The sequence below is a fragment of the Eurosta solidaginis genome, chromosome 1 (genome assembly GCF_040869045.1).
Source record: "Eurosta solidaginis isolate ZX-2024a chromosome 1, ASM4086904v1, whole genome shotgun sequence".
Taxonomy (NCBI): domain Eukaryota; kingdom Metazoa; phylum Arthropoda; class Insecta; order Diptera; family Tephritidae; genus Eurosta; species Eurosta solidaginis.
Genome location: NC_090319.1, coordinates 33,992,928 through 34,019,570, shown reverse-complemented (window position 1 = coordinate 34,019,570; position 26,643 = coordinate 33,992,928). Strand labels below are relative to the sequence as shown.

Here is a 26,643-nt window from a genome sequence, read left to right as displayed (position 1 = left end):
CCATACTTGATTTTGTGACTATTTCGACTTCGGCAACTTCTTTGCCCTGGTGCGCAGTTTTAGCTAAAAAATTAGTGCATTTAAATTTGTAAACCACCGCTCACATACTTATATGTGTATATAATTGTTAGGTAAATGGTATCTACCAGCTGGACGTATGGAGAAGGGTGAAGAGATCTGTGAGGCAGGAGTGCGTGAGGTGTATGAGGAAACCGGTCTCAATGTGGAAATTTCAACTCTCTTAGCCATCGAAGTAGCAGGCGGTTCATGGTTTCGTTTTGTGCTTACCGGACGCGTAACTGGTGGTATACTAAAAACACCCGCACAAGCAGACAACGAATCATTACAGGCGAAATGGGTATCTAAACTATCTGAATTGCCGTTGCGCGCAAATGATATTCTTAATCTAATCGATATCGGACGCTCGTACTTTGAACGCCCGTCAACACAACAAAATCTCATATATCATCCGGAGATTTTACCAACCAAATACTCACACCATAAAAATTACTTACGTGTAGTGGCGGTTATTCGCAAACGTGCTACGAATTCCTTAAATGTGCTCGTAAGCGAAAAGAATGTTCATCATTTTCCCACAGTTGAAGTGCATCCACAACGTAGCATTCACTCTACGCTGCGAAAATTTATGATTGAACTTTTTGGTGCTGAATTACCGCAACATCGACCCCATGGCATACTCAGTGTTGAGCATTGTCCATCATCATTGCCATATACAACCGATGGAATTTGTTTAAATGTGTTGGTCGTATTTCGACCACCTTTGGAAGAGGTGGCGCTCATTGGTAAATGCACGTGGCATGAATTGGGACAACCTTTAGAGCAGAAATTGACACGCCTCCTGTCGAGCAAGTTTTCAACGATACCATTAAATGTAATACGATGAATGTGTTGAAGAAGGTCGTCAAGAGGATTGTGAGAGTGAGCGGGGTGCGATTCACAGAACTAAATAAGCATATGCAATCATATTTATTTTTTAATTATATTGATTTAAATATACATACATATATATTTTTAATCATTGTTTATTAAGTTGCTGTTATACAAATTTTTATGTTATAAATAAAAATTTTAAGTTTACTACTATACATTTGATATGTATACCCTATTCGCAGGAAAAGGGGAAAGAAATAAGCAACAGCTTGAGGAGGGTAAATCATGCACATACAACTCGTATGAGAGCAACCCAAATTGAATTTGCTGCGTGAAAACCTAACTCGATTTCCAATTTTTGTTCTGCGTGACATTTAGATTTGGCGTTTGCACACATGTTTTACATTTCGCAACGCATGCTTAGAGCAAAAAAGTAAAAAAAAAGTAACACTCTTAACACTCTAGAAATTGACGCAAACAAGAAGCAAAACGTCCATTTCAGCGCTCTTACGATAGCTGGTCGTTTATTTCGGTCAACGGGTGGAATTTCAGAGACTTTCGTCATTGGAGCACCTACATGCGACGACTAGGTAAAGTGGGGTACTGCAGTGCTGATGGCCTGTCACTATGTTGGACTTATTAGATCATCCTATTTCATCATGATCATCAATCAATGTAATAATTCATTGCCGTTAATAATTCATTTTCAGGCATTAAGTTAACATCTATGGGCAGTCGAGTGGTAAATATCAGATGCGCTACGTTGTTGTTGTTGTAGTGATAAGAACACTCCCCGAGAGTGTTATCGATGTTGATGGTCCTTTGCCGGATGCAGATCCGGTACGTTCCGGTAACAAGCACCATAAAGATACTAGCCCGACCATTTCGGGAACGATTTGGTATGACCACATGAAACCTGCTAGGCCATACCGCCCTCCCACCCCTTAGATTCATCAGGAGTTCGGGGTCGCCAGAGCCTCAGATGTTAATGAAACAGGATTCGCCAGGGTAGGTGAGATTGACAATTGTCTTGGAGAAGATATATATTGCGCCGACAACCCCTTGAGAGGGTTGCGCTACAAAACCCCTTGGTTCAATTTGGTATTTTAGTCGCCTCATACGACAGGCATACCTACCGCGGGTATATTCCAAACCCCCTCACATATACCCTGTCGCGTATGTCTGTAAGTGCTCCCAAGTAAAAAGCGTTAGCTCTCAAATCTACCACAATTTGATGCAATAGGAACCAGTAACGCGATTCACTGACTTACCATTTCTAAAGGGCCATATTTTTGCTTATCCATATCAAATTGGCATCAGTTATTTGTGCCTTAACCTAAAAATCGTGAAAATTTCATAAAAATGAATAAACGGAAAAAATTACAAACATACATTACATAAAATAAGTCTCTTAGTCAAAACGTATCCAAGACAATAAATAAAATCCACAAAAAATTAATAAATTCTCCAACTCAAATATTTTTAGGTTATGGATATGGCGAAAAACCAAAAACCAATGGTTGGCTATGGTATGGTTATGGCGTTATAGTTATTTGGTTTAAACAACAGTTGTTAAGTTCATTGTGGTTATCATCCGATTTCGCTCATTTTCAATACCAATCTATTCTGGGTCCAGATAAGCTCGTGTACCAAATTTTGTGAAGACATCTCAATATTTACTCAAGTTATCGTGTTAACGGACAGACAGACGGGCGGACGGACAGACGGACGGACATGGCTCAATCAAATTTTTTTTCGATACTGATGATTTTGATATATGGAAGTCTATATCTAGCTCGATTCCTTTATACCTGTACAACCAACCGTTATCCAATCAAAGTTAATATACTCTGTGTGCAAAGCACGCTGAGTATAAAAATAGAAAACAAACTAGGAAACAAAGTAAATAAATTTTATCAACTTTCTCGACAACCACGATAAATTACCAACCAACAAAAGCGACAAAGATAACAGCTGAGTTTATTTTGTCGAGTTTTGGGTTTGACAGAAGTTAGAGAACTGCAGAATTGTTAAACTATGTTACCGCTTTTAAATGTTGTTAAAATAGCGCTACAGGATCACAACGTTTGAATGTAAAAATTTTATCAGGATTTGGATCAGTGGTCGTTGGAACTCAGTTAATCTTGCTGCTTCGAAATAAGCAGCTACCTGTTTTTTGGAAGCAAAAATTTGCAAGTGAATAACTAATGCGCCGAATATATTGCGTAATTCGCGAATTACTCGATTATATACGTGACATATAGAGACCATTTTACCTTTAAAGAAAAACAGTTATTTTTTCATAATTTACTTTAAGCTTACGTTTATGTCAATTGTTTTACAATGGTTTTTTAAGTAAATGCGCTTTCAATCAAGTTTACACAATTTTAGTAGCATACACATGAATACAAGTGTTCACAAATATCTATATTATATGTAAATACGATTCAATAGTTATTATAAGAAATAAAATTCTAGAATGTTTCATACATTTTTCGTGCATTTCTCTACATACATATGACTATGTAAAAAATTTATGAGCACATAAAGGAATAATAAATGCAATATGACATGCTGCTCAATATATTTTTTTTGTTATCAAAAATGAAACTTTTGCCCTTTCAACTTTTATCACACATTTAATGCAACAACGTGCTGTAGGTGTATACTATTGTGTTTGCATTTACATTACATAACTTCTATCGGTTTCATGTTTTAAATTGTTTTACGTTATACGTAATCTGAAAAAATTGACTAGGTGGTGATTTCAACACTTTTTCATCGATCAAATCCATGCAAAATTTCACTTAATTAAATTGTTTTTCTTTTTAAATCTACCCTAGGACTCTATTTAACAATTTTACTCTCATATACTTATGTATCTACATATGTATGTATTTATACACATCTACATACGATAGTATATTTTTGCGCTAAGATATGGCAATTTAAATATTTTTTTTAATAAACCCAAAACAACAATTTCCCCAAAACAAATTGGAGATAGCGTGATAAAATGTATAAACTTTCCTAATATTCAAGAAAAACTTTCTGTTGTTGAAAGTATCCGTTATTTTCTTTGTTTTGAATAAATTGTTTTCTGGGTGTACTATGGCGGAACTAAACAAGGTGTCAGCACGGGACAGCTGATTGTGTACTTTTTTCATTTGATTTGATATATCAACTTCCGGCGCAGTACGATTTTGACATTAGCCCATCGAATTTACAAAAACAAAGTACATGTTATTCATGTTTGTAGGTATGTCATCATGCTGCCACCTTGTATAGTTCCGCCATGAGGTGTACATACATTTTTCTTAATTTATATTGTGGCTTTGTTTATTACTTCCAAACTTTATTAAAAAGTTCCATAAATGAATCATAAATCATAAAAGTAATAGCCACATCGAGACACACACGACCCAATCGTGGTACTGTACCCTTATAGAATGCTGTAACACCTTCGTTGCGCCAAATTTGTAGAGCACAATCTGCAGTATTCTTATATTTAGCAGCCTCGAGTCCTTGCATGCGCGTTTTCACCACATCGAGTGGTGTATTGCCGAACACTGAAGCAGCACCAGCTACTGCACCAAATGCACCCACTACCAATTTCGGAACATTCTTATCCGGATCTCCACCCTTATATAGATCTTTGCACGATTCCATAACGAAGAAGCGTATCGCTTGATTTGAGCCTTGTTTCAGTATAGTGGGTGTAAGACCTTTGTATACACCGCCAATGCCTAGAAACAATTTAAGATGATATGTATTATTTCTTATTGCTGTTTTTATGTACGGGTTCCTTTTCGCACGTATTTGGAATCCAAATCTATAAATAAAGGTTTGGTTGTAAAGATGGAGATTCGAGCTATGGTACTATTGTGATGGCAGCGCAAGCTGTAAGTTTTAATTGATTGATAGAACAGCTGATTTCTGTTTATATTTGATAAGAGACTTTTATTTGGTTGCGCAAGATGCGCACGGGCCCGGCTCGTATAAATTTAATCTAAAGTTTCTACGAACATATGAAAATAAATTTTGTAAAATAAAGGGGCATCATTCTGTATTGCGAATGATGGCTTAGACTCGGGTTTTCAGTGCGAGCTTAAACTCCAGTTTAAGTTGGTAAGAATTTAACCTTGCTAATTTGTTGGGTAACAGAAAACTTTCCTACTTATCTCAGCTTAAGCGGCCGAAGTGGCAGGGTTAAACTATATTCAACTTTAACTCTAGTTCAAACTTGCACTGAAAAACCGGAAATCAGACGAACTTATCATCTCTTAAAGATTTCGTCTAGCAATAACTTTATCTACTATTTGGATCCCACAATTGTAGTAGATATACCCCATTTTTGGCGAATGTCTCTTTCTATCTCATCTACCTCCATTTTCAAAACTAAAGGAACGTTTGTTAAGCAATAGAGAATGCGACACGAAATGAATAAGATGTCTCTTGATCGTGGTCGACGACAGGCATAGAACCAGTGTTCTAGATGAGCGCACTGTTCATGGTTCAAACATCGACCAATTAACCAGCGGCAGTAGCAGCCTTAATACGCACACGCCTCTGTGCTGTCTTGTGGGACGAGTGATCGAAATCTACCAGAATATCGGGAGGATGACCATAGTTTCAAGTCCTAGGCAGATTCCCCAGTAATTATAATGTCGATCAGGAAAGTTACCTACAAAGTGTGATTTAGTTAAGAAAGAAAAGTTTCTCCTTATTGCTAAATAGTGAGAGAGATGACGAACTCGATACCTCAATACATGACGGAGGAATTTACGTTTTGTCACTCGATTATGACAAAGTGAGAATGGTGATATATAAATACAATGCGTCGGAGAACCAAGGACTACACACCGAGCTACTGGTTAAACACGGGGGAAAAAATTTGGGCGGGTGCAATGAAATACCGAATGGCTGGTCCTTCCGTACAACGTGGAAAGAAGCTACGATTATCGCACGATATCCGTAGAAGCTTTCCGGATTGTTGTCTGAACGTTACCCATATATCCTCCAACTGAGTAATGAAAAAGAACTGAACCTCCGGATAAGGATGAGATGTTTCTGCCATACAGGCTAAATAAATATGTATCGACGAAAGCAACAGCAAGCAAACATCAGTATTGTAGTTAATTGGACCAAGGTATGGAGGTTATTGCTGAACCCATGATTTAAGCGACTGCATGGTGTGGGTTACTTGGTTAAATGTCGCCACAATGGAATAGGGTAAAAACCAGAAAACCTTTAAAAATAAGAAGGGCATGTCACTAGCCCTTGCGGTACATATGTGTCCTGCATGATCACACTAATCACATATAGATCACATATAGATGCAGACCAAGCGAACCTCCTAGTCGACGAAGTGATTTCTTGCATCAAAACACATGTGTTGTTTTGCGCCAGTGCCACTTAATATGTACATTAGGGCGGGTCAAATTGTATGGGGAAAAAACTTCAGATGCACATCCAGTTTCTGAATCTATGGGTCATACTGAGCAATATTGCCCATGGGACCATAGGCCTGAAATGAATTTCGAGCCTCCCTAATTTTGTTAGAAAATATTTTTTTTTTTTAGAAATTTTTATTATTATTTTTGTTACAAAATATTGTGGGCTTAAAAATTAAATTTGCAATATGGAAAAGTAAAATATAAGTCGATTTTTGCAACAAATTCGTCGATTTTCCCTAAAAAGAAGCGATAAAATGCGAAAAATAGTAGGAAAGCGCCCTATAGCGACGAATATTTTACTTTTCCATATTGCAAATTCAATTTTTAAGCCCAAAATATTTTCTAACAAAAATAATAATAGAAATTTCTAAAAAAAATATTTTCTAATAAAATTAGGGAGGTTCGAAGTTCATTTCAGACCTATGGTCCCATGGGCAATATTACTCAGTATGACCCATAGATTCAGAAACTGAATGTGCCTTTTCAACAATAAATTTGACCCACCCTAATGTACATATATGCAAAATACTCCCTGGTGTTATAACTCACCTTCTTGTCGAACAATTGTTTTGACGCCATGGAAGAAACCACGATATTGTGGATTTGCGCTGCGCTGATCATTGATGAATTTCACCTTCACCGTCTCCATAGGTGTAACAGCTAAAATCGCTTCACAAACACCAGCACCCAGGCCGCATAAAAGTTTACCAGAATTGCTTAATTGATTTTTAGAGTCCACCATGTTACCACGCAAGAACTCAAAAGCGCCAAATCTAAAATGAATAAATTTAACTTTGAATTAATGAAAAATACAAAGATGAGCGATTTGTAAATAAACTCACCTCGCCGCCGATTTAGGAATACTGCCATAAAGCAAAACACTTAAGCCACGATAGAGACCAAAGAACCCGTTCGATTTTATAGTCTTCTTAACGCAGTCAGCGATGCCGTTGTATTTTTTATTAGCACCTATAAATAAATATTGAATTGAAATGAGGTTGGGACCCTAAATTGAAACAAACATTTGGAGAAAAGGTTATAACAGCCATGCTGCTCTCTAATGTAGCCGCAGGTAAAGGGTGGGGCTTAGAGCCAAACATTACGATTAAGCAAAATCGGATTTAAAAATTCTAGTTTTCTGAGACGCTTACCCGACAGTGAACTTCGTCCCGTAATAATATTGACTAAACTCTTATTTATCCAGATTGATATGCCAGATAGCCGCATTCGTTCTCAAGAAACCGATCGCTCAAACACCGTTGACCAGAATAAAATACAATATGCTATTAGGTTAGGTTAGGTTGAAGTGGCCGGTCCATGAAGACCTCACATAGACTGAATGAGTTCGTAGTGTTACCAGAAGTTTATTTTACAATTATACTGAAAACCCCTATCAAAAACCAAGACATATGTTATAAAATAAATCCGTCCTCTTGGACAATGCTAGAAGTTTCTAGGACTTATGCCACTTGCTGCTTCTAGATCTGACAGCGGTATTATTCCTAATAGCTGCAGTCTTAGCCTGGCACTGTCCTGACCAAGCCTAATTTAAAGGCATGTGACGCCAGAAGGCAGTGTCCAGTCAGAATTCCCTTCATGAGTCCTCTGTTTTTAATGATAGAAGCAACTTTGTTAGTCTAAGGTTTTAAGATCTACACATAATCGTCGACACTTTACACCCCCGCGCTTGGACCCACGCCTTTCCCGCTTGGTCGATCATGTGCACCTCTCGCCTTCTTTTAATCTCGCGAAATCTAATTGGGACGTCTACGAAGCAAGCTTCAAGGGATGCGCCCTTTTTAGCTAGTTCATCCGCTTTTTCATTCCATATGCCCTTGGACCCAATATAAATGTATGCTTTTCACGTCCCGATTCTTTCCGGGGATTGTTTACCCTCTAACACAGTTTTAGACGCTGTGCTATGCGAGATTATTGCCTTAATTGCTGCTTGGCTGTTAAAATAAAAGTTAACACGGCTGCTATTCTCTTTCAGTGTTTCTACTGCTTTGGTTACGGTGTCTACCGACTTGCCTTTGGTGTACGCATGTTGTGTTGTGGAGAGCACCTTTTCATCCACATTGGACTTAATCTAATCTAATCTAATCTAATCTCTAATCTTACATATCTATCAGCCTCTTGACTTGCAGCTTTCGAGGTTGTTGATACCTCGCTATTGGGACCCATCTGTCCTACAGCTTTAGGCCTACTTGTTTTGTCTATGCGGCTGCCCTGCCTTGCGGCTTTGGGACTGGGTCCTTTCTGCCTCTTGAAAGCATGCTTGGCGCCTCCCGCCGAACGTTGCCTCTTCATTCTGCCATTTGACGCTTCTTCCTCCTCGTACCGGTTGCAGTACCAAGGGTTTCTCTCAGCAAACCTTTTGAATTGCCTTCGACCTACTTCTACCACCTCATGAGCCCATTCCACTTCTTCACTTTTGTTGGGTCGACCAAGCCCCTTACTGTGGTAAGGCCATCAATACTTCCCGAGGTGACCAGGTATCGGGAAGGCTCCGTTCGAATACACCCGAATATATCCCCTGGCTGCAAATAGTCCAATAGGTACGGTCCGCATAACACCCTGGATTAGGAGGTTGCCAGTTCTTGGTCACCGACATCCCGCCGCCCTCCTATGAGGCGGAACGGCGTAGATGCCAGTCCTAAACCGCTCCGCCTCCGCCATGTTCTCAAAGCCTGGCGACAACTTGCGACCCGATCAACTTGGTGGTCGCCGTGGTGTAGTAGCGTGCTCCGCCAAACATACCAAAAGTTCTGGGTCCAAGTTCCTATTAGAAAGGGTTTCCCCAAGCAAGGTCGCCCCTCAGCAGTGGTTTAGCAAACACTTCGAGTGCATTTCTGCCATGAAAAGCTTCTCAGTGAAAATTCATCTGCTTTGTAGCTGCCGTCATTTTGTAAGAACAATTAAAATGGAGCACGAGGCAAATGGGCGATAATGTCGGCATACATATTTTCGGGGGTAAATCACGTCAAGTATTCATTTTTTTATTTTTATCTACTTGGCATCTCTTTAAGATGCCTATATGCCAGCTGGTTGTGTATCGGAAACCTGTACAGGTTTTCCTTTCTCAATTAGGTACAGTAAATCAGTTAGGAGCTTAAGACTAAGGCCAATAAGCATCTCTTCCTTTATCTTGAAAAATCTACAGATACTTATTGATCTGCACAACAACATAATGCTGATTTCAGCGGAGGAAAGCAGCTCAACAAGCATTGGTTGAAAGCGCCCTCATATCTTCGCGGCCTTCTAGACTTTGAGGATGTCTCCAATAACATTAAAACGTGGATTATCTGCATGGTACCTGTACGACACGGAACTCAAGGCTTAATAGTTGCCTGGATTGATTCCTTCATCAGGATTAGGAACGTCATCGCAACTTTAAGCGCGTGCTCCGTATGAAGAATGACTCAGGTAAATCCCTCAAGAAGAGAGCAACCTCTATGAATCGCCTCTGCTATGAATAATGGTAGTCAACGAAAGCGTGGAAACACTCAAACTAAAAGCAACGAGGGTAGCAGCTTACACTGACCACTTAGCTATGCTGATCACAGTAAAAATTCTTCCAACGATTAGTGATCTTATGGAAACGGCACCTTGAGGTACTTTGCGATCTCGACATAATTCTCATAGTGAACTGGATAAGAAACTGCAAGACAAAAAAAGCAATGAACTAAAGGTAAGGAAGGTGCAAAGACTATATCAGGTGCAGTCGCAGCGCTTCCCAAAAAAATTCAAATGTTATCTTTGACTTTGTGTGTCTACATATGGTCCCACAATATTTCAATGCAAAAGATGCTCTCAGGGCATGCAACATTAGATAATGTCAATTACACGATACAGAACAAAATGATGGGAGGAGGACTTAGTAGTAGTCTATACAGACGAATAAAAAATTAAAAACCGAACTGGAGTACTAAAAGCATCTGCAGATCAATCAGTCGTACCGACTTCCTGGCGATTGCAATGTCTTCCTCGTGAAGTTCTGCAACATGGACAGCAACCCTTCGGCTATACGATAGTACAGTCTAGTAGAGCAATGTAAGAATTTTTGATGGCAGCTAGGCTGCCTTAGATTCATTACAATCTAGCACTATAAAATCAGATAACGTACCGAGTCCAGATGGGAAATTTCCTGCTATATTGCCGATGACACGTGGTACGGTTATAGAATGGCTTAGAACCATCTTTGAGAGTTACATAAAACTGAACCACGTCCCGTAATATTGGAGAACGGCTCGAGTAGTCTTCCTACAGAAAGCGATAAGATCCAGTCATCAACACCCCAAATACTTCAGGCTTAATTTTTTGACATCTTTTTTGCTCGTTGCTCGAAAGATGAATATATGCATATTAAAATCAAATATGATCTCACACATTACTTCATCAAGAAGTGTCCTGGAATGCAATGAAGCATTGGAGGGACTTCGCTCAGGCCGGACCATACATCTGTACTGGATTCCCGGTGATAAAAGGATATGAGATAACGAAATCAAATATGAGCCGATGAGTTGTCAAAATAGGGTGCAGCACTCGGCGATTCGACGGTAGTGGTCCAAATCGATGATTCGATGGTAGACGTACCAACCCGTTTGACAGAAATCAGAAGGAGCCAGGAGTTGCACATGATCCATCAAGCAGGAAAGGTGTGGACATATGCACGAGGCAGAAAAATTACAAAGATCTTGTGCAAATCCTACGGTGTTAAACTTACAAAGTTGCTCATGTCTTTAAAGAGATAACACTTAAGGCTCCCAATATGCATACTAACTGCAAACACTGTCTACTGGCGTCACATGCTTATAAGTGCGAGCTACAGAAAGAAGGACCCAACTACTAGGAGTGACGGAGTTGCCAGATCTCGAGGCAACAATTAAGCTACATATATTCTAAAAGCTTCTAGTATTTTTCAAAAGAACGGAGTTAATCTTGTGAGGTCTTTATTGGCCGACCAGTTCAACCTAAACTATCCTAGGCTAAAACTTTTAACCTTGTATATATGTATACATTAAAATTCTGATTCCAAACGGTGGGAACCGAAATTGGAATCAGAAGTCTACATTAGTCGAAAGTGTCGACGTTTATTTATAAGAATCACAGCTCCGTAGCATCCCCAGTTTGGTCAGAAATCAACTTAATGGGAACGGTAGCTCTTTCTATATAATAAAATTTACTTACCCTTTTCATCCAACTGCAATTGTGTCTTCACATACTCGGTGGGAAATGTAATACAAATTTCAATGCCGCCAGTAATTCCACCAGCTATGATACCCTTTACACCTTTGTTACCAGCTGCAGGTGCTGCTGCGCCGGTATTTGCCATCCAAGGTCGTTGTCCGAATGGATTTATGAATGCTGAATGACATTTTGAACGATCCATGGTATAGCTTTGCGAGTTTTCAAGTTATAAAGATATGTTTATTTAAACGAAGAAGTCTATAAAATAATGCAAGTATGTGTTTTTATTAATAATGTGAAGAATATTAGCATCACTAAGCTGATACTAAGTAAATAAAGGCACAACAACAATAAATCAAGGTGCCACTCTAAACAAATCAATCATCATATACACACATGCATACAAGGCATATACACACGCATAAGGCTAAAAACTAGAAATGGTAACCAAGCATGAAGTTCGCGAAATTACTAGATCTTAGGAGAAATGGGTGAACGAGGAAACCGAGAGTATAAAAGCAGCGCAAGTTGAGGCATGACTAATCAGTTTTGAGTTAAGCACGCTATTGGTTGTGAAGTATAAGTGTTATTGTGAAGTACTTTCAAAATAGTCTAATAAAGACAATTTTGCATTATTGAATATTGGAGTTATTTATTCAACAATTTAGCGATTCGAACGTTAGCAAAAGGTTGCGTGTGGCACCTTAAAATTTCCATATGCCTGTATTCGCTGGATATTCCTAATGTGGGAATACTTGTAACAGGATGTGTGCACTCATAGAATTCAAATCATCACATATATTATTACTAATTGTTGTTTTTATGTACGGGTTCTCTTTTCGCTCTTATTTGGAATCCAAATCTATAAACAAAATTTTGGTTGTAAAGATGGAGATTCGGGCTATTAACGAGCTTTGGGCAATTTTGGTCGTAATGCTTTTGTTTGGCTATATTCTATTAAAATAGTTTGTTAAAAAAGCTTATAAAATAAACGAGTATGGCACTATTGTGAATACTTGCACTGCATTACCTGCAGTTGCTACCATACGCCAGATGACAGCGCAAGCTGTAAGTTCTAACTGATTGATAGAACAGCTGATTTCTGTTGATATTTGATAAGAGACTTTTATATTGGTTGCGCAAGATGCACACGGGTCCGGCTCGTATATATAAATAAATACATATTTAATCGCAAAGTTATTTTTACTTCATTTTGTTTTAGCCCATTCGAATGGGCTATAGAAATCTCTATACATACATGTTTTAATTTTGATATTCCTTATCCAATATATTGAATTGGTCGAATTTTTGACCCAGGCGATACTAGTGCATGATCAAAACATCTACAAGACTTTAAGCCTGACCACAAATTGTACGGCCATAAAATAATTACATGATATTTGTTTCCAGCCATGCTGCAAAAAATACATTGCCAAGTCATAATCTAATATATAAAATTGTTCTGTCACGGTTTTAGAGGCTTAACTCCTCCGAAACGGCTGAACCGATTCTCATGAAATTTTGTGAGCATATTGGGTAGGTCTGAGAATCGGCCAACGTCTACCTTTTTTTCGCTACGTGCTTAGGGTCTTGAGATCAAAACGTGGACCCGGGTACCCCTAGAATGTGTTTATACAATATGGATATCAAATGAAAGCTATTGATGTGTGCTATAGTACAGGATAATTTTCATACCCCTGGGTGACTAGGGTCTCGAGATATAGGCCAAAACGTGGACCCGGGTACCCCTAGAATGTGTTTATACAATATGGATATCAAATGAAAGCTGTTGATGTGTGCTATAGTACAGGATAATTTTCATACCCCTGGGTGATTAGGGTCTCGAGATATAGGCCAAAACGTGGACCCGGGTACCCCTAGAATGTGTTTATACAATATGGATATCAAATGAAAGCTGTTGATGAGTGCTATAGTACAGGATAATTTTCATACAACTGGGAGGCTAGGGTCTCGAGATATAGCCCAAAACGTGGACCCGGGTACCCCTAGCATGTGTTTATACAATATAGATATCAAATGAAAGCTGTTGATGAGTGCTATAGTACAGGATAATTTTCATACAACTGGGTGGCTAGGGTCTCGAGATATAGCCCATAACGTGGACCCGGGTACCCCCAGAATGTGTTTATACAATATGGATATCAAATGAAAGCTGTTGATGAGTGCTATAGTACAGGATAATTTTCATACAACTGGGAGGCTAAGGTCTCGAGATATAGCCCAAAACGTGGACCCGGGTACCCCTGAAATGTGTTTATACAATATGGATATCAAATGAAAACTGTTGATGAGTGCTATAGTACAGGATAATTTTCATACAACTGGCAGGGTACGTTCTCGAGATATAGCCCAAAACGTGGATCAGGGTACCCCTAGAGTGTGTTTATACAATATGTATATCAAATGAAAGCTGTTGATGAGTGCTATAGTACATGATAATTTTCATACAACTGGGAGGCTAGGGTCTCGAGATATAGCCCAAAACGTGGACCCGGCTACCCCTAGAATGTGTTTATACAATATGGATATCAAATGAAAGCTGTTGATGAGTGCTATAGTACAGGATAATTTTCATACAACTGGGAGGCTAGGGTCTCGAGATATAGCCCAAAACGTGGACCCGGCTACCCCTAGAATGTGTTTATACAATATGGATATCAAATGAAAGCTGTTGATGAGTGCTATAGTACAGGATAATTTTCATACAACTGGGAGGCTAGGGTCTCGAGATATACCCCAAAACGTGCACCCGGGCACTGAAAAGTAAAATTAAATAAAAGGATATTTTACTTTGGAAGTCTGATAATGATTGAATTTATTGAAGAAATTCTTTCTCTTTTATACATAATTTCTTAACCTACACGTCAGAACAACGTCTTCCGGGTCTGCTAGTACATATATAGAATTATCAAAATTTCCTAGAAAATTTCAATTTACAGCAACGAGCTACACAATCTTATCGAACATTAAATACCACCAAAAGGTATTTAATAAAATCTTGATAAACACAATTAGTTAAATATTTTTGAAGTCAAAACTCACGAGTTTTCTTCTTTTGATACTTCTCCCATCATTTTTGGACGTATTCTAACTGCCAATCACTGTTCTTAAGTAATAGTAGTTATTCTAGTTTTTTCTTTTTCTGATAATTTGGTTTGAATTTTAAATTACACTTTAGGGGACGACTCGGGACAAGAAGTTTGCAAATAACAGGCACCCTATTATAAACACACATTAGTTGAGTATTGCCAATTCTCATTGACCTGATCCAGATCATTCCAGTGAGATTTGATCGTGATCCCGAGCTGGGTAGCTGATTGGAATGCCTAACCGTTACTTTGCAACCCTGGGTTGTCTTCCTAGCCTATGGCTGCAGTTACCTACGTACAAAAAACGTGTCAGCTGACACGACCTATCTTATGAAAGTGCAATGTAAACGAAAACTCACCGACGTTCAACACACGTACGTACGTAGCCCGGAACGTAAAAATCAAAACAATTTTGATTTCATCCGTAAGAACGTGTCAGCTGATCGCTCTCTCATTAGACAGAGTTGCCTAGTAAACTTTTGTGCGCTAATTTTTGGGCGTTTCTTTGAAAAATTGTGAAAATAGGTCGAAATAATAATGTAAAAGTGCAGATTATAAATATGTAATCTATTTATACTTATTTAATATTAATTCCAGCCTTTTAAAAGATCAACAATTAAAATCGAAAAAGCTGATGTTTCCGTAAGCATGCATTCAAACAGGTCAATGGCAACATTTTTTTCATTGCCATTACGGGCATAAATTTCGCTTAAATCTGTGTACGTACGGCGTACGTATACGTACGTTACACACGTCGGTGGGCAACTGCAGCTTATAGCTTTAAGATTTAACTCATCATATATAAAGACATTAAACTATAATAAAACTATGAGTAAATATATTTATTTACATTGAGATAGTGTACAAAAAACCACCTCACACGTTGTTAAGCTTAATTCAAATAATTTTATTTGATTTTTCACCTTTTAATAGTTGGTTATTATAGCCAGAAAAATGATTATATAAAAATGCTTTAGGTCAACGTTTATATAAATAGAAAAAGAAGGCCAAAAACTCCTAAATAGGAAATTAGGATTGATAAATTTTGATTTTGAAATTTTACATTTCGTTTTCTTTTTTTCTTCCAATTTAATTAGGAAATCAATTACATAAACTTTCCACCGGCAACACGCTAGCCGCCTTCATATGTATGTATGTATATACTACTTAGTATTATATGTTATCAGTTGAAATTTTTGAATAACATCACAGTCAAGGTTGTTTGATTAAATAAATAAGTATTATGATATTTTTATACTCAGCGTGCTTTGCACACAGAGTATATTAACTTTGATTGGATAACAGTTTGAAAAGAATGGAGATAGATATAGACCTCCATTTATCAAATCATCAGTATCGAAAAAAATTTGATTGAGCCATGTCCGTCCGTCCGTCCGTTAACACGATAACTTGAGTAAATATTGAGATATCTTCCCTAAATTTGGTACACGAGCTTATTTGGACGGAGCCAGAATAGATTGGTAATGAAAATGAGCGAAATCGGATAATAACCACGCCCACTTTTTATATATATAACTTTTTGGAAAACAAAAACCTGATAATTTAGTAAAGAATACACCTAGAATGTTGAAATTTGTCATGTGGACTGATATTGAGACTCTTGATAAAAAATTTTTAAAATGGGCGTGGCACCGCCCACATGTGACAAAATCAATTTTACAAATATTATTAATCATAAATCAAAAATCGTTAAACCTATCGTAACAAAATTCGGCAGAGAGGTTGCCTGTACTTCCATATAGTACTTTGCTTGAAAAAAAAATTGCTTTGAAGAAAAATTAACGAAATCGGTTAAGGACCACGCCCACTTTTAAATAAAAGATTTTTAAAAGGGTCGTGGACGAATGAAATAAGCTATATCTTTGCAAAAAAGAGCTTTATATCAATGGTATTTCATTTTCCAAGTGGATTTATAACAATAAATAGGAAAAATTTCAAATTTAAAAAAATTGGCGTGGCACCGCCCCTTTTATGACTAAGCAATTTTCTATGTTTCGGGAGCCATAACTCGAAGAAAAATTAACGGATCGTAATAAAATTGGGTACAAAAACTTTCCCTATAGCAGAAAATATCTAGCAAAACTGGACGGGATCGGTTAAAGACCACGGCAACTTAAATATAAAACAAGTTTAAAAGGGTCGTAGACTAGAATAATAACCTATAACTTAGCAAAACATAGTTTTGAATCAATGATATTTCACTTATCAAGCTTTATTGTAAGAGGAAATGGTGAGACATTTTAAATGGGCGGTGCCACGTGTTATGTAGAAAAGTAAGTTATCTGAAATGAATGTGCAACTGAAGCTCACGCTGAGTATATAATGTTCGATTACACCCGAACTTAGATACCTTTACCTGTTGTTACTGATATTAGAGAAAATTGCAAAGTTTACACACGGCGATGGTTACTAGGACATGTTTCTGAATTTCACTTCCTCATCAGCTAGTTTCTCGGGAGCTAAGTATTGAACTCGAAATCTCCAACATTCATACTTCTACAATTTTCTCTAATATCAATAATAAAATCCACTATATTTTGCTAAAACTAGGTGTTTCTAAAAAGATAAGGAGCACACTAAATTATTTGGCTTAGATTAAGGAGAAATACACAAATATTTAAAGCTATTTTTACGTAATAAACCGGATCTAGTCAGACTTTTATGGTATACAATATCCTGCGACTAGTCGCCAAACCGTGCAAACACGGCGCCTACTGGGCGAAAGACTGGAGCCAAAAGTCAGCGAACTGGTTGGTTCTTATCAGTACGGTTTCACATCTCCTAAGTCTCTTATCGACCGCATCTTCACGATGCTCCAGATCCTGGAGAAGACTCACGATAAAATAATTGACGCTCACCATCTGTCGACTTCAAAGCAATTTTTGACAGCGCGAAAAATAGTTTCCTGTATGCTGTGATGTCTGAATTTAAGTGCCCTGCAAAAAAAAAAGACCTTTCCGTACAACTCGAAAACAAAGTGGCTTCAGAAAAGGCGACTCCACATCGTGTGGTTTCTTTAACCTAATTCTGGAGAATAAACTAACCCCGCGAAAGCACAATCTATTATAATAACGTGCGCTTGTTGGCGTATGCTTATGATATTAAGAGCGTTCTAATGTGCTATGCAGCTTTGGATCACGATCAAATTTCAATGGAACGATACGGGTAAGTTCCTGTTTTTTTACAAACTTTTTTCCAAATCGCCCCCTATAATTTTGGTTTAAAATCAAAAACATATAATAAAATTTATAACTAGTATTACTAGTTCTTTTAACTATGCCACAAATACGATGTAGTTTCCATATAAAATTATAAAACTAATACTTAATAACCGGGTTCGGCGGTTAAAACACGTCCAAAAATGGTAAGAAAAGTTTATTAATTCCATATAGTTTGACATGGAAAATGTAAAATTCTTAATATAATGTGTTTAATAATTTGTTTTCAGACTAAAAACGAAAATGTATGGGTTGCGAGTGGAAAAAGGTTTGTAAATATCAGACACCCTAGTGTTAGGTCTACCAAGTAAAAAGGGGTAGCTGACAGAAATCTATCATAACAAACCAAATCAGAGCCACCCTGTGGATCAGAAATTGATCCAGATAAATTTCAGGGTCACAACGTTGTTGTTGCTTTTGCATGTTAAAAGCCGTTCCCCCGACGGCCGCCATGGTGTGCTGGTAGCGCGCTCCGCCTACTACACCGGAGGTCTTGGGTTCATCTCCCGGTCAAAGTAACATCAAAAATTTAGAAAAAAGTGTTTTCAATTAGAATAAAGTAATCGGGGACGCCCTTCGGCAGTGCTTTGGCAAACACTTCGACTATATTTCTGCTATGAAAAACTCAGTGAAAATTCATCTGCCTTGCAGATGCCGGCTCAATAAAACAATCGCGTCGTAAGTTTTGCCTGCCCTGGATTGGATAACGAGGCAGAAAAGTGAGTCTTGCGTTAACGAGGACAAGACGAAAATAGCTGTCATCCAAGTAAGAAATGGCGCATTCCAGCCTTGACCCCCACGCCACTCTTGGCGGATACTAATTCGAGACTGTGAAGGACTTCGCCTATCCTGGAACGAGATTTTATAGCGAAATTAATGTTAACTTAGAAATTAAACGGAGATTAATTCTTGCCAACAAGTGCTACTTTGAACTAAGTAGGCAATTGAAAAGCGGAGTGAAGATAGTGCAGCGAATAAAAGCCCAAATGCTTCGCTGGTGTGGTCTTGTTATGAGAATGGACGATGGTACTCCGGCCAAGAAAGTGTTTCAACCAAATCTCTTCGGAGGTTATCGAGCCTTGTAATATTTTTTTTAGAAATTTTAACCGTCTTAGAAACTTCTGTCATTTGTATTAGAACTTTCGGGCATCATTTCTAACAGCCAGTATCTGAAGCTCTCCGTTCGCAAAATAAAACTTAATGGAGGGAGAACCTAATAATGTATTTGTTTCAACAATCGATGAGGTGGGGTTTTATCACCAATGCTGTGGACGCTGGTTATAAATCAATTGCTTAGGCGGTTCGACGGAGGACCAGTCAAATTTACGACATATGCATATGACGTTTCTGTCATCATAAGCGGCAGATGCCTAACAACACTCAGCTCTCTGATGGATCAAGCACTTCGGGATGTACATGCCTGGGCATCTGGAGTCGGGTTAAACGCCAATGCGGAAAACCCGATATAGTATTATTTACTAGGAAGTATAAGGTCCCTAATTGGCCTAAGTCTAAGCTTGGAGGGGTAACCCAGCAAGAAAAATATAACACAAAGTATCTAGGAGTTATACTAGATAGTAAGTTGTCGTGGAAACTCCCTATGCATGCAAGAGGATGCTAGGGTGCACGTGGGGCCTATCAACCAAACTCTCTCATAGGGTATTTAAGGCAATTGTCAAACCCATACTGTATTATGGGGTTCTTGTTTGGTGGACAGCCACACAAAAAAGTACGTATACCAAAAAACTTGAGAAGGTATGCAGAATATCAATGATTATAGCATAACGGAAGCCTTAAAAACTACCCCGAAAGCAGCATTGCATGTCATTCTACATACCCCGGCTGCAGACTTAACGGCCAAAAACATGGCGTTAGCAACGAAAACAAGGCCTAAGGCCTCGGGCAGCTTGAGTGCAGGGTTTATGGCCACAGGAGTATAGCGCCATCTAATATCGGGCAAACGGAATAGATGGTCCCGTGCCTGAGCTTCGAAAGGAATATTGTGGCCACAATTGAGCCGGAGGGTTGGTGCCGGGGTGCCGAAATGGCAGAGCATGCTATACACGTGTATACGGATTAATGGAAGGGGTTGGGTCTGCTGCTCACTGTGTCGACGCAGAAATAATAAGAAATATACTTATGATCTATAGATCATACAGGCTGCCAGATTTTTTGCAGCGTTTTTCAAGCGGAAATTATAGTAGTGAAGAAAGTAACGAAAAGGCCGATGAGTTGGCAAAGGAGGGTGGAACACTCGCTGAGTCGACGATATTTGGGAGAAATCAAAAGGAGACAGGAATTGCATATGATCGATCAAGCAGGAAAGGCGTGGACAAAAGCGTGTGGCTATAAAATTTCTGAGAACATGTGCAAAGCCTACGATATTAGACTCACAAAGTGGCTCATATCTCTGAAGAGAGAAGACTTAAGGCTCACGATGGGCATGCTGACTGTACACTACCTTCTGACATCATATGCTTACAAGTTGGGCCTCGTCAGTAACGGCAAGTGTAGAAAGTGTGAGCTGCAGGAAGAAACTGTTAAGCACGTTCTGTGTTCATGTCCTGCGCTTTCTTGGTCAAGGCTCCAGCTATTAGGGGCGGCAGAGTTGCCAGATCTTGAGGCAGCAATTAAGCTGGGTCCTAGAAAACTGTTAGTATTTGCCAAGAGGACGGCCCTGTATGAATTGTGGTTAATTTTGGAGCACTCGCTTGCTCCATAGCGAGTACTCCATACATGCATGCATGGAGTACTCGCGATTTTTGCAGGAACCAACCGAGTGCTCCAAAATTAACCACAATTCATACAAAAAATATGGTCCAATTAACATTGCGATGTCCTAGGACTGGACCATATACTCCAGCTCCGCATTACATCAGAGTAATCCATGGAGTACCCACAGTCCAATAAACGTCGTGTATTGACTACAATCGTTAAAAACAGGCATGCTTAACCAACGAACCGATATCATTTCGTTACGATAATTAACGTTAATAAACGAAACAAAGTCATTTCGTTTCGTTTATTAACGTTAAGAACGTCAAATTAACGAAGTGATTTTGCTTCGTTTTCTGCCATATCAAAACGAAATCAAATCGTTTATGTTGATTATTAATTTCAAACTATGCTGGCAAAGCTGATTGATGGCGGAGTCATTAAAGGTGAAGGCATTAGCCAAGCTGATTGCAACTTTTCTCATGAATTTTGACAGTACGAACATTTCTCAGAGTATTTTGACATTACCACCAACGAATTACACAAACAAATTACATGGAGTTCGTGTGTATGTCCGCTCGCTGTTAGCACCTTACTGGCTTCACCATGGCTATAGCATTGCCAGCACAATTCAAACTTTAAGTATCACGTTTTTGTTAACGTTTTTACCGTTAACGAAAGCTTTTAGTTTCGGTTAAAAACGAGATACAATTTATCTTGATAATTTCTTTATCGATAATATTTCGAAGTGTTTCAACGGAAACGGTGGAAATTTTTTGATAAACGATTAGCTTAACGTTAAGGTGCATCCCTGGTTAAAAACGAGCAATGATCGGCTTACAAGATGTTCGTGTAGAAACATGAGTTGGTCCATTGCTGCATTACAGTGGAATAGAATGGTAAGTACTCCAGTATGACATAAGTGGACCACATGATCCAACAATTTTTGCAGGGCAATCGTGAACACTTCGATAACAATGTGATAAAACGCCGTCTGATTTCGGTTCCCCCTTCGTTATGGCACCGGTTTTGACTTGCAATCTTTCCATTCTTTTACCCTTTAATTTACTTTACTTAACTGTACCATTGTGAATGATAACTAAGTGTGATATCTTATCTGTCAAATGCCTGACAGGATGTTCAATTTGGCTACTTTTAAGCGTTTTGACAGGGTGTTCAATATGGCGGCGCCTATCTTCAGCGGGTGATAGAAAGAGATACAGAATGAGACAGCGATAGTCAAATACAAATCAGGTGATCCAATCACTTTGGAATTTTGACGTCTATGCAGAAGATATCACACTTAGTTATCATTCATAATGAACTGTACTTTACTTTTCGTTACGGTACTTTCCTTTCCTTTACTTTACTGTACTTGAAGTTACGTCACGTTCTTCACTTTACCTAACATTTCTTTGCTTTATGTTACGTTAATTCACTTCACCTTACTTTACATTACTTCATTTTACTTTTCTTTCCTTTCCTTTTCTTTCTTCTTAATGCCATTCCTTTTCTTTCCGCTTTTTTCAAAGACTTTTTGGATCTCTATTTCAAAATGCTCAAGTTGTAGTTAGTCAGACTTGTGCTCCTTTTTCTTTCTCGCAGCACAGACTGGGTAAAAGTCGGCGTGTAACTTGTATCTTTTCACAGTCAGGTCTTACTACCCCAATAACCAGGATTCATATACGATTTTTTACTGGTCCCCGGACCACCGCTAAAAATTCAATGTCGCTGTTAATTCTCACTAAGTCGGGTAAAAGAAATGCGAATCATTAGCCGTGTTTTTTTTACACGTAAACGTCTATACGCTTAAACTTTATATGGACTGCTAAGCGTCAAACTTTAAATACATCTCTGAAATTGCTGCGCATAAAATGTGTACTACTAAATTTCAATACGCATTATACTCAGATGTAACTGAAATATATGTTTATGTTTCATCCTCTGTGGCTATCAGAGGGTTGTGTCTCCGCTTTTCGGTATACCCTGTGGCTGTAGCTAGTTATTTAATCACTGCCGCTAGATGGATCTCTAAAGCATCATCTAAGCGAGAATAGGAGTGTTTTATTACGCGCAAACGTAAACGTATACGCGTGTATAAAAAAAAAAACACGGCTATTGGTGTGTACAAAGATCAATGTGAAGTAAATATATTATGCAATACGCAGCACATTAGGTCTCGTGCAAACGTCAGCTCAGTTTCTATTTGCACTTTAGGAATAAAGTGCTAATTAAACTTCCTTAACCCTAACGCCATAGTCGTAACCATACCCATACCCATAACCATATCCAATGTGATCGATTAATGGTGCCTTGACATAAAAATCGTGAAAACTTCATAAAAATTACAAACATATTCCACAAAAAAATAATTCTCTTAGTCATAACGTATCCAAAACAATGAATAAAAAGTTATTAAATTCACCAACTCAAATATTTTTAGGTTATGGATATTGCGAGAAACAATTGGTTGGCTATGGTATGGCACCATTAATCGATTACATTGATTTCCATAAGGTAGGTTCGATCAGCTGTTTTATCTGGTTATGGTTATATGGTTATAAGTCATCATTATTTGGCCCTTACGCAGTTGAGAAGTTAAGCTGCAGACATTGGTGCTTTATCGGTAACCGTATCGGTAACCTTATAACAGCTGATTCGACAAACCTTATGGGAATCAATGCAATCGATTATTGGATCTGCTAAAGGCCAAATTAATGGTGACTTATAACCATAAAGCCATAACCAGATAAAACAGCTGATCGAACATACATTATGGAAATCAACGTAATCGATTAATGGTGCCATACCATAACGCTAACTCGATTACATTGATTTCCTTAAGGTAGGTTCGATCAGCTGTTTTATCTGGTTATGGCTTTATGGTTATAAGTCACCATTAATTCGCCCTTAAGGTCGTAACCGTATCGTAGCCAACCAATTGGTTTTTGGTTAGCCGTCGTAACGATAAACAGCTGATTACGTTAGGGATACGACTACAGCGATACGACATACGGCACCAATGACTTCCGCTTTAAGCTGCAGACATTGGTGCTTTATCGGTAACCGTATCGGTAACCTTATAACAGCTGATTCGACCAACCTTATGGGAATCAATGCAATTGATTAGTGGTGCCGCTAAGGTCGTAACCGTATCGTAGCCAACCAATTGGTTTTTGGTTAAGCTGCAGACATTGGTGCTCTATCGGTAACCTTATAACAGCTGATTCGACCAACCTTATGGGAATCAATGCAATCGATTATTGGTTCCGCTAAGGTCGTAACCGTATCGTAGCCAACCAATTGTTTTTTGGTTGACCGTCGTAACGATAAATAGCTGATTACGTTAGGGATACGACTACAGCGATACGACATATGGCACCAATGACTCCCGCTTTACCTTCGTACCGATAAACAGCTGATTACGTTAGGGATACGACTACAGCGATACGATATACGGCACCAATGACTCCCGCTTTAATCGTGTAAAGCGCCAAATACACGACACGAACATTTCCGCGAACATTCCCGTTATGTCATGTTTCTGCGACCTTTTCTGTCGTGTATGGTGGTGTTTGCCAGTTCGCGCAAATGTTCGCCAAAAATCAAAATATTTTAATTTTTGGCGAGCATTTGCGCGAACTGTTCGTGCGTGTATGGCGAAATAGCTCATAATCGTAATAATTTCTGAACGGAACAGACGTGCGCGGAAAAGTAAAATGGACAATAAAAAATTTCTGAGTGAATTTATTGAAATGTATAAATCTTTGCCATCATTGTGGCAAGTAAAAAGCAAAGATTATTGTATTAGAATTAAAAAGAATAATGATTATGGCAAAATTTTTTGTAAAAGTTGGTCAAATGTTGCCTTGCTCATACGAACATTAAACCATTCTTTGCACCAAATTCTTTTTTTTGCGATCTTCTCTCTTTTTTTTACGCTTAATTTCCACAGCGAGCTATATTGCTGCAGCACAATTGTTGTCCGTATTCATCGCTGTCTGAAAGAGAACTAGTGTTCGGCTAAAAGATCGTATGGTGTATGGCCAAAGCTGAGAACAAGATTGCGGAATGTTCGCGGAAATGTTCGTGTCGTGTATTTGGCGCTTAAAAAAGTTTTGCCATGAAGTTAGTGTGTTACCATGGTTCAATTATGTACAGGTTGGCTCATCTCATCAGCTGATTTTATTTATGTCATTGCATGGTAGAAGGGATTGTCAAAAGCACTGCTAAGTTTTATGTTTCCATTCCGTACCATTCGCACCAACACCAATACACAGATTTTGACAATTTTAACCATTGTAAATTTATGTATACAGAATATATATGGCGTTTTTGTTGTTATTAAAACAATAGTTTTATTTATATTAAATCTTTTATCACTTTTTTTTAACTTTGAAAAAACTCCGAACACCATTCCTTCATTATATGATATTCGACTGCCTAGTACACTGCCTTCCACTCTATTCGCAACATAACCTCTACTTAAGCTGCCAAACTATATAGTAAACAATGATTTGAACCATGGTTCAATTATGTACAGGTTGGCTCATCTCATCAGCTGATTTTATTTATGTCATTGCATGGTCGAAGGGATTGTCAAAAGGAGATAGCAAACTCAAAATGAAACCAACACATTGGCAACATTTTACTTACACATACAAAAACTGCCAAGTTTTATGTTTCCATTCCATACCATTCGCACCAACACCAATACACAGATTTTGACAATTTGAACAGATATATTTTGTTGCTTTACAGATGAGCCAACCTGTATATAGTTGAACCATGTGTGTTACTAAGGGCTGAGCGACATGTTGTTATCAGCATAGTGTACCTATACAAGTGTGTTCACTAAGCGATAAACGTCAAAACTACAAACAGCCTCGCTCACCTGATGCAAATCTCAGGTCTAGAGTTGCATTTTTGGTACGTAAGAGTACTTCAAGCTAAGTTGCATTTGATAGTTTAATAAAACTTTATAGTATTTACAGATGAAATAGTTGCATATATTTCCGCGGGTAATAGTCTAGTTGAGGGGTCGACTGCTAATACGCTATAAAAAATATCGAGAGAGGTGTCAAACGACGCGTCTTGACATCAGTATTAATAATCCGAAGGCGGAAAATAAAAATATTAACTCGTTTAAAAGATATTAACGAAAAACCGAAAAAAGACCCGCGGGTACCTCCGAAACCGGGAGTGGAATCCATAGTATTTTTGCGCAGAACACCTTTCTGAGTTGGCGACCTTCGGCTGCGCTTATAAAAAATAACCCTTGGCTACGCCATGCCAAGTCCGGGTGTGTGGTATAACCGTGGCTACCGCCACGGTGATGCACAATTTTTTTGGTGAGTACCAACACAACAACAACCACTTGAAAATCATCAACTTCAACTGCAAATATCTCAGGATATAGATAAAATTTTCTTTTCCGCCATCGGATTATTGTTCTCGGGATTAATACGCGTCTTTTGACACCTCTCTCGATATTTTTGGTAGCGTATTATCAGTCGACCCCTCAACTAGACTATTACCTTTCCGCGGAAATAAGAATACTGGAAGATTTGTAGCCTGCAACAATGCGGAAACATACGGAAAGCAAAATTTATTTAAATTGGAGTCAAAATATAAAGCGCCACACGTGTACCATGGAAAAATTTCACTTCTAAGGCTGTTTACACAAATGCATAAGGGCAAAATTATATAAACGCTTTGGTCGCTTCAAAGCAAAGGTAACGTACGGCGTTTTATTATTTTTGTATGGCGTTGTCAAAGCGTAGGCACGCAACCAAAGCATTTATGTAAATTATTCGATACTTCGCCCGACAGATAAATTAATGAATGCAACACGACTAAAGCGTCTGTGGAAATCCGAAAAATACAACGTAGTTCATTAAAAACAAACAAGCCAGGTTGTATTTCGATAGGGTTTTTGACATTAGGTGGTTTTTTCTTTATTTTTTCTGACAAATGAAAATTTTGTTTTTAGTTTCAAAATTTTGTGCATAAAAACAACTAAATTCATAGTGTAAATTGTGT

General features: G+C 38.3%; 3 protein-coding genes across 7 annotated transcripts in view; 1 reads left to right on the top strand and 2 right to left on the bottom strand.

The window, feature by feature from the left end:
* The window catches only part of LOC137251210 (8-oxo-dGDP phosphatase NUDT18), a 44,365-nt gene extending 43,259 nt beyond the window's left edge, over positions 1-1,106 (top strand). For all 5 annotated transcript variants that reach the window (XM_067785470.1, XM_067785486.1, XM_067785495.1 and 2 more), the window contains exon 3: positions 132-1,106. In XM_067785470.1, coding sequence (XP_067641571.1) covers positions 132-904 — 773 coding nt within the window. In that variant the 3' untranslated portion in view covers positions 905-1,106. The remainder of the gene's footprint in view (positions 1-131) is intronic.
* A 2,077-nt stretch (positions 1,107-3,183) lies between these two features.
* sea (scheggia) lies at positions 3,184-11,739 on the bottom strand. Its single transcript, XM_067785605.1, has 4 exons — positions 11,538-11,739; positions 7,190-7,316; positions 6,897-7,120; positions 3,184-4,637 (listed from the first exon to the last, which is right to left on the bottom strand). The coding sequence occupies exons 1-4, from the start codon at positions 11,737-11,739 to the stop codon at positions 4,234-4,236; spliced, it is 957 nt and encodes a 318-aa protein (XP_067641706.1). The 3' UTR covers positions 3,184-4,233.
* The window catches only part of lili (LMBR1-like protein), a 169,514-nt gene continuing 154,532 nt past the window's right edge, over positions 11,662-26,643 (bottom strand). Inside the window, exon 9 of the mRNA XM_067785583.1 lies at positions 11,662-11,795. Within this exon, the coding sequence (XP_067641684.1) occupies positions 11,759-11,795 (37 nt within the window). The 3' untranslated portion in view covers positions 11,662-11,758. The remainder of the gene's footprint in view (positions 11,796-26,643) is intronic.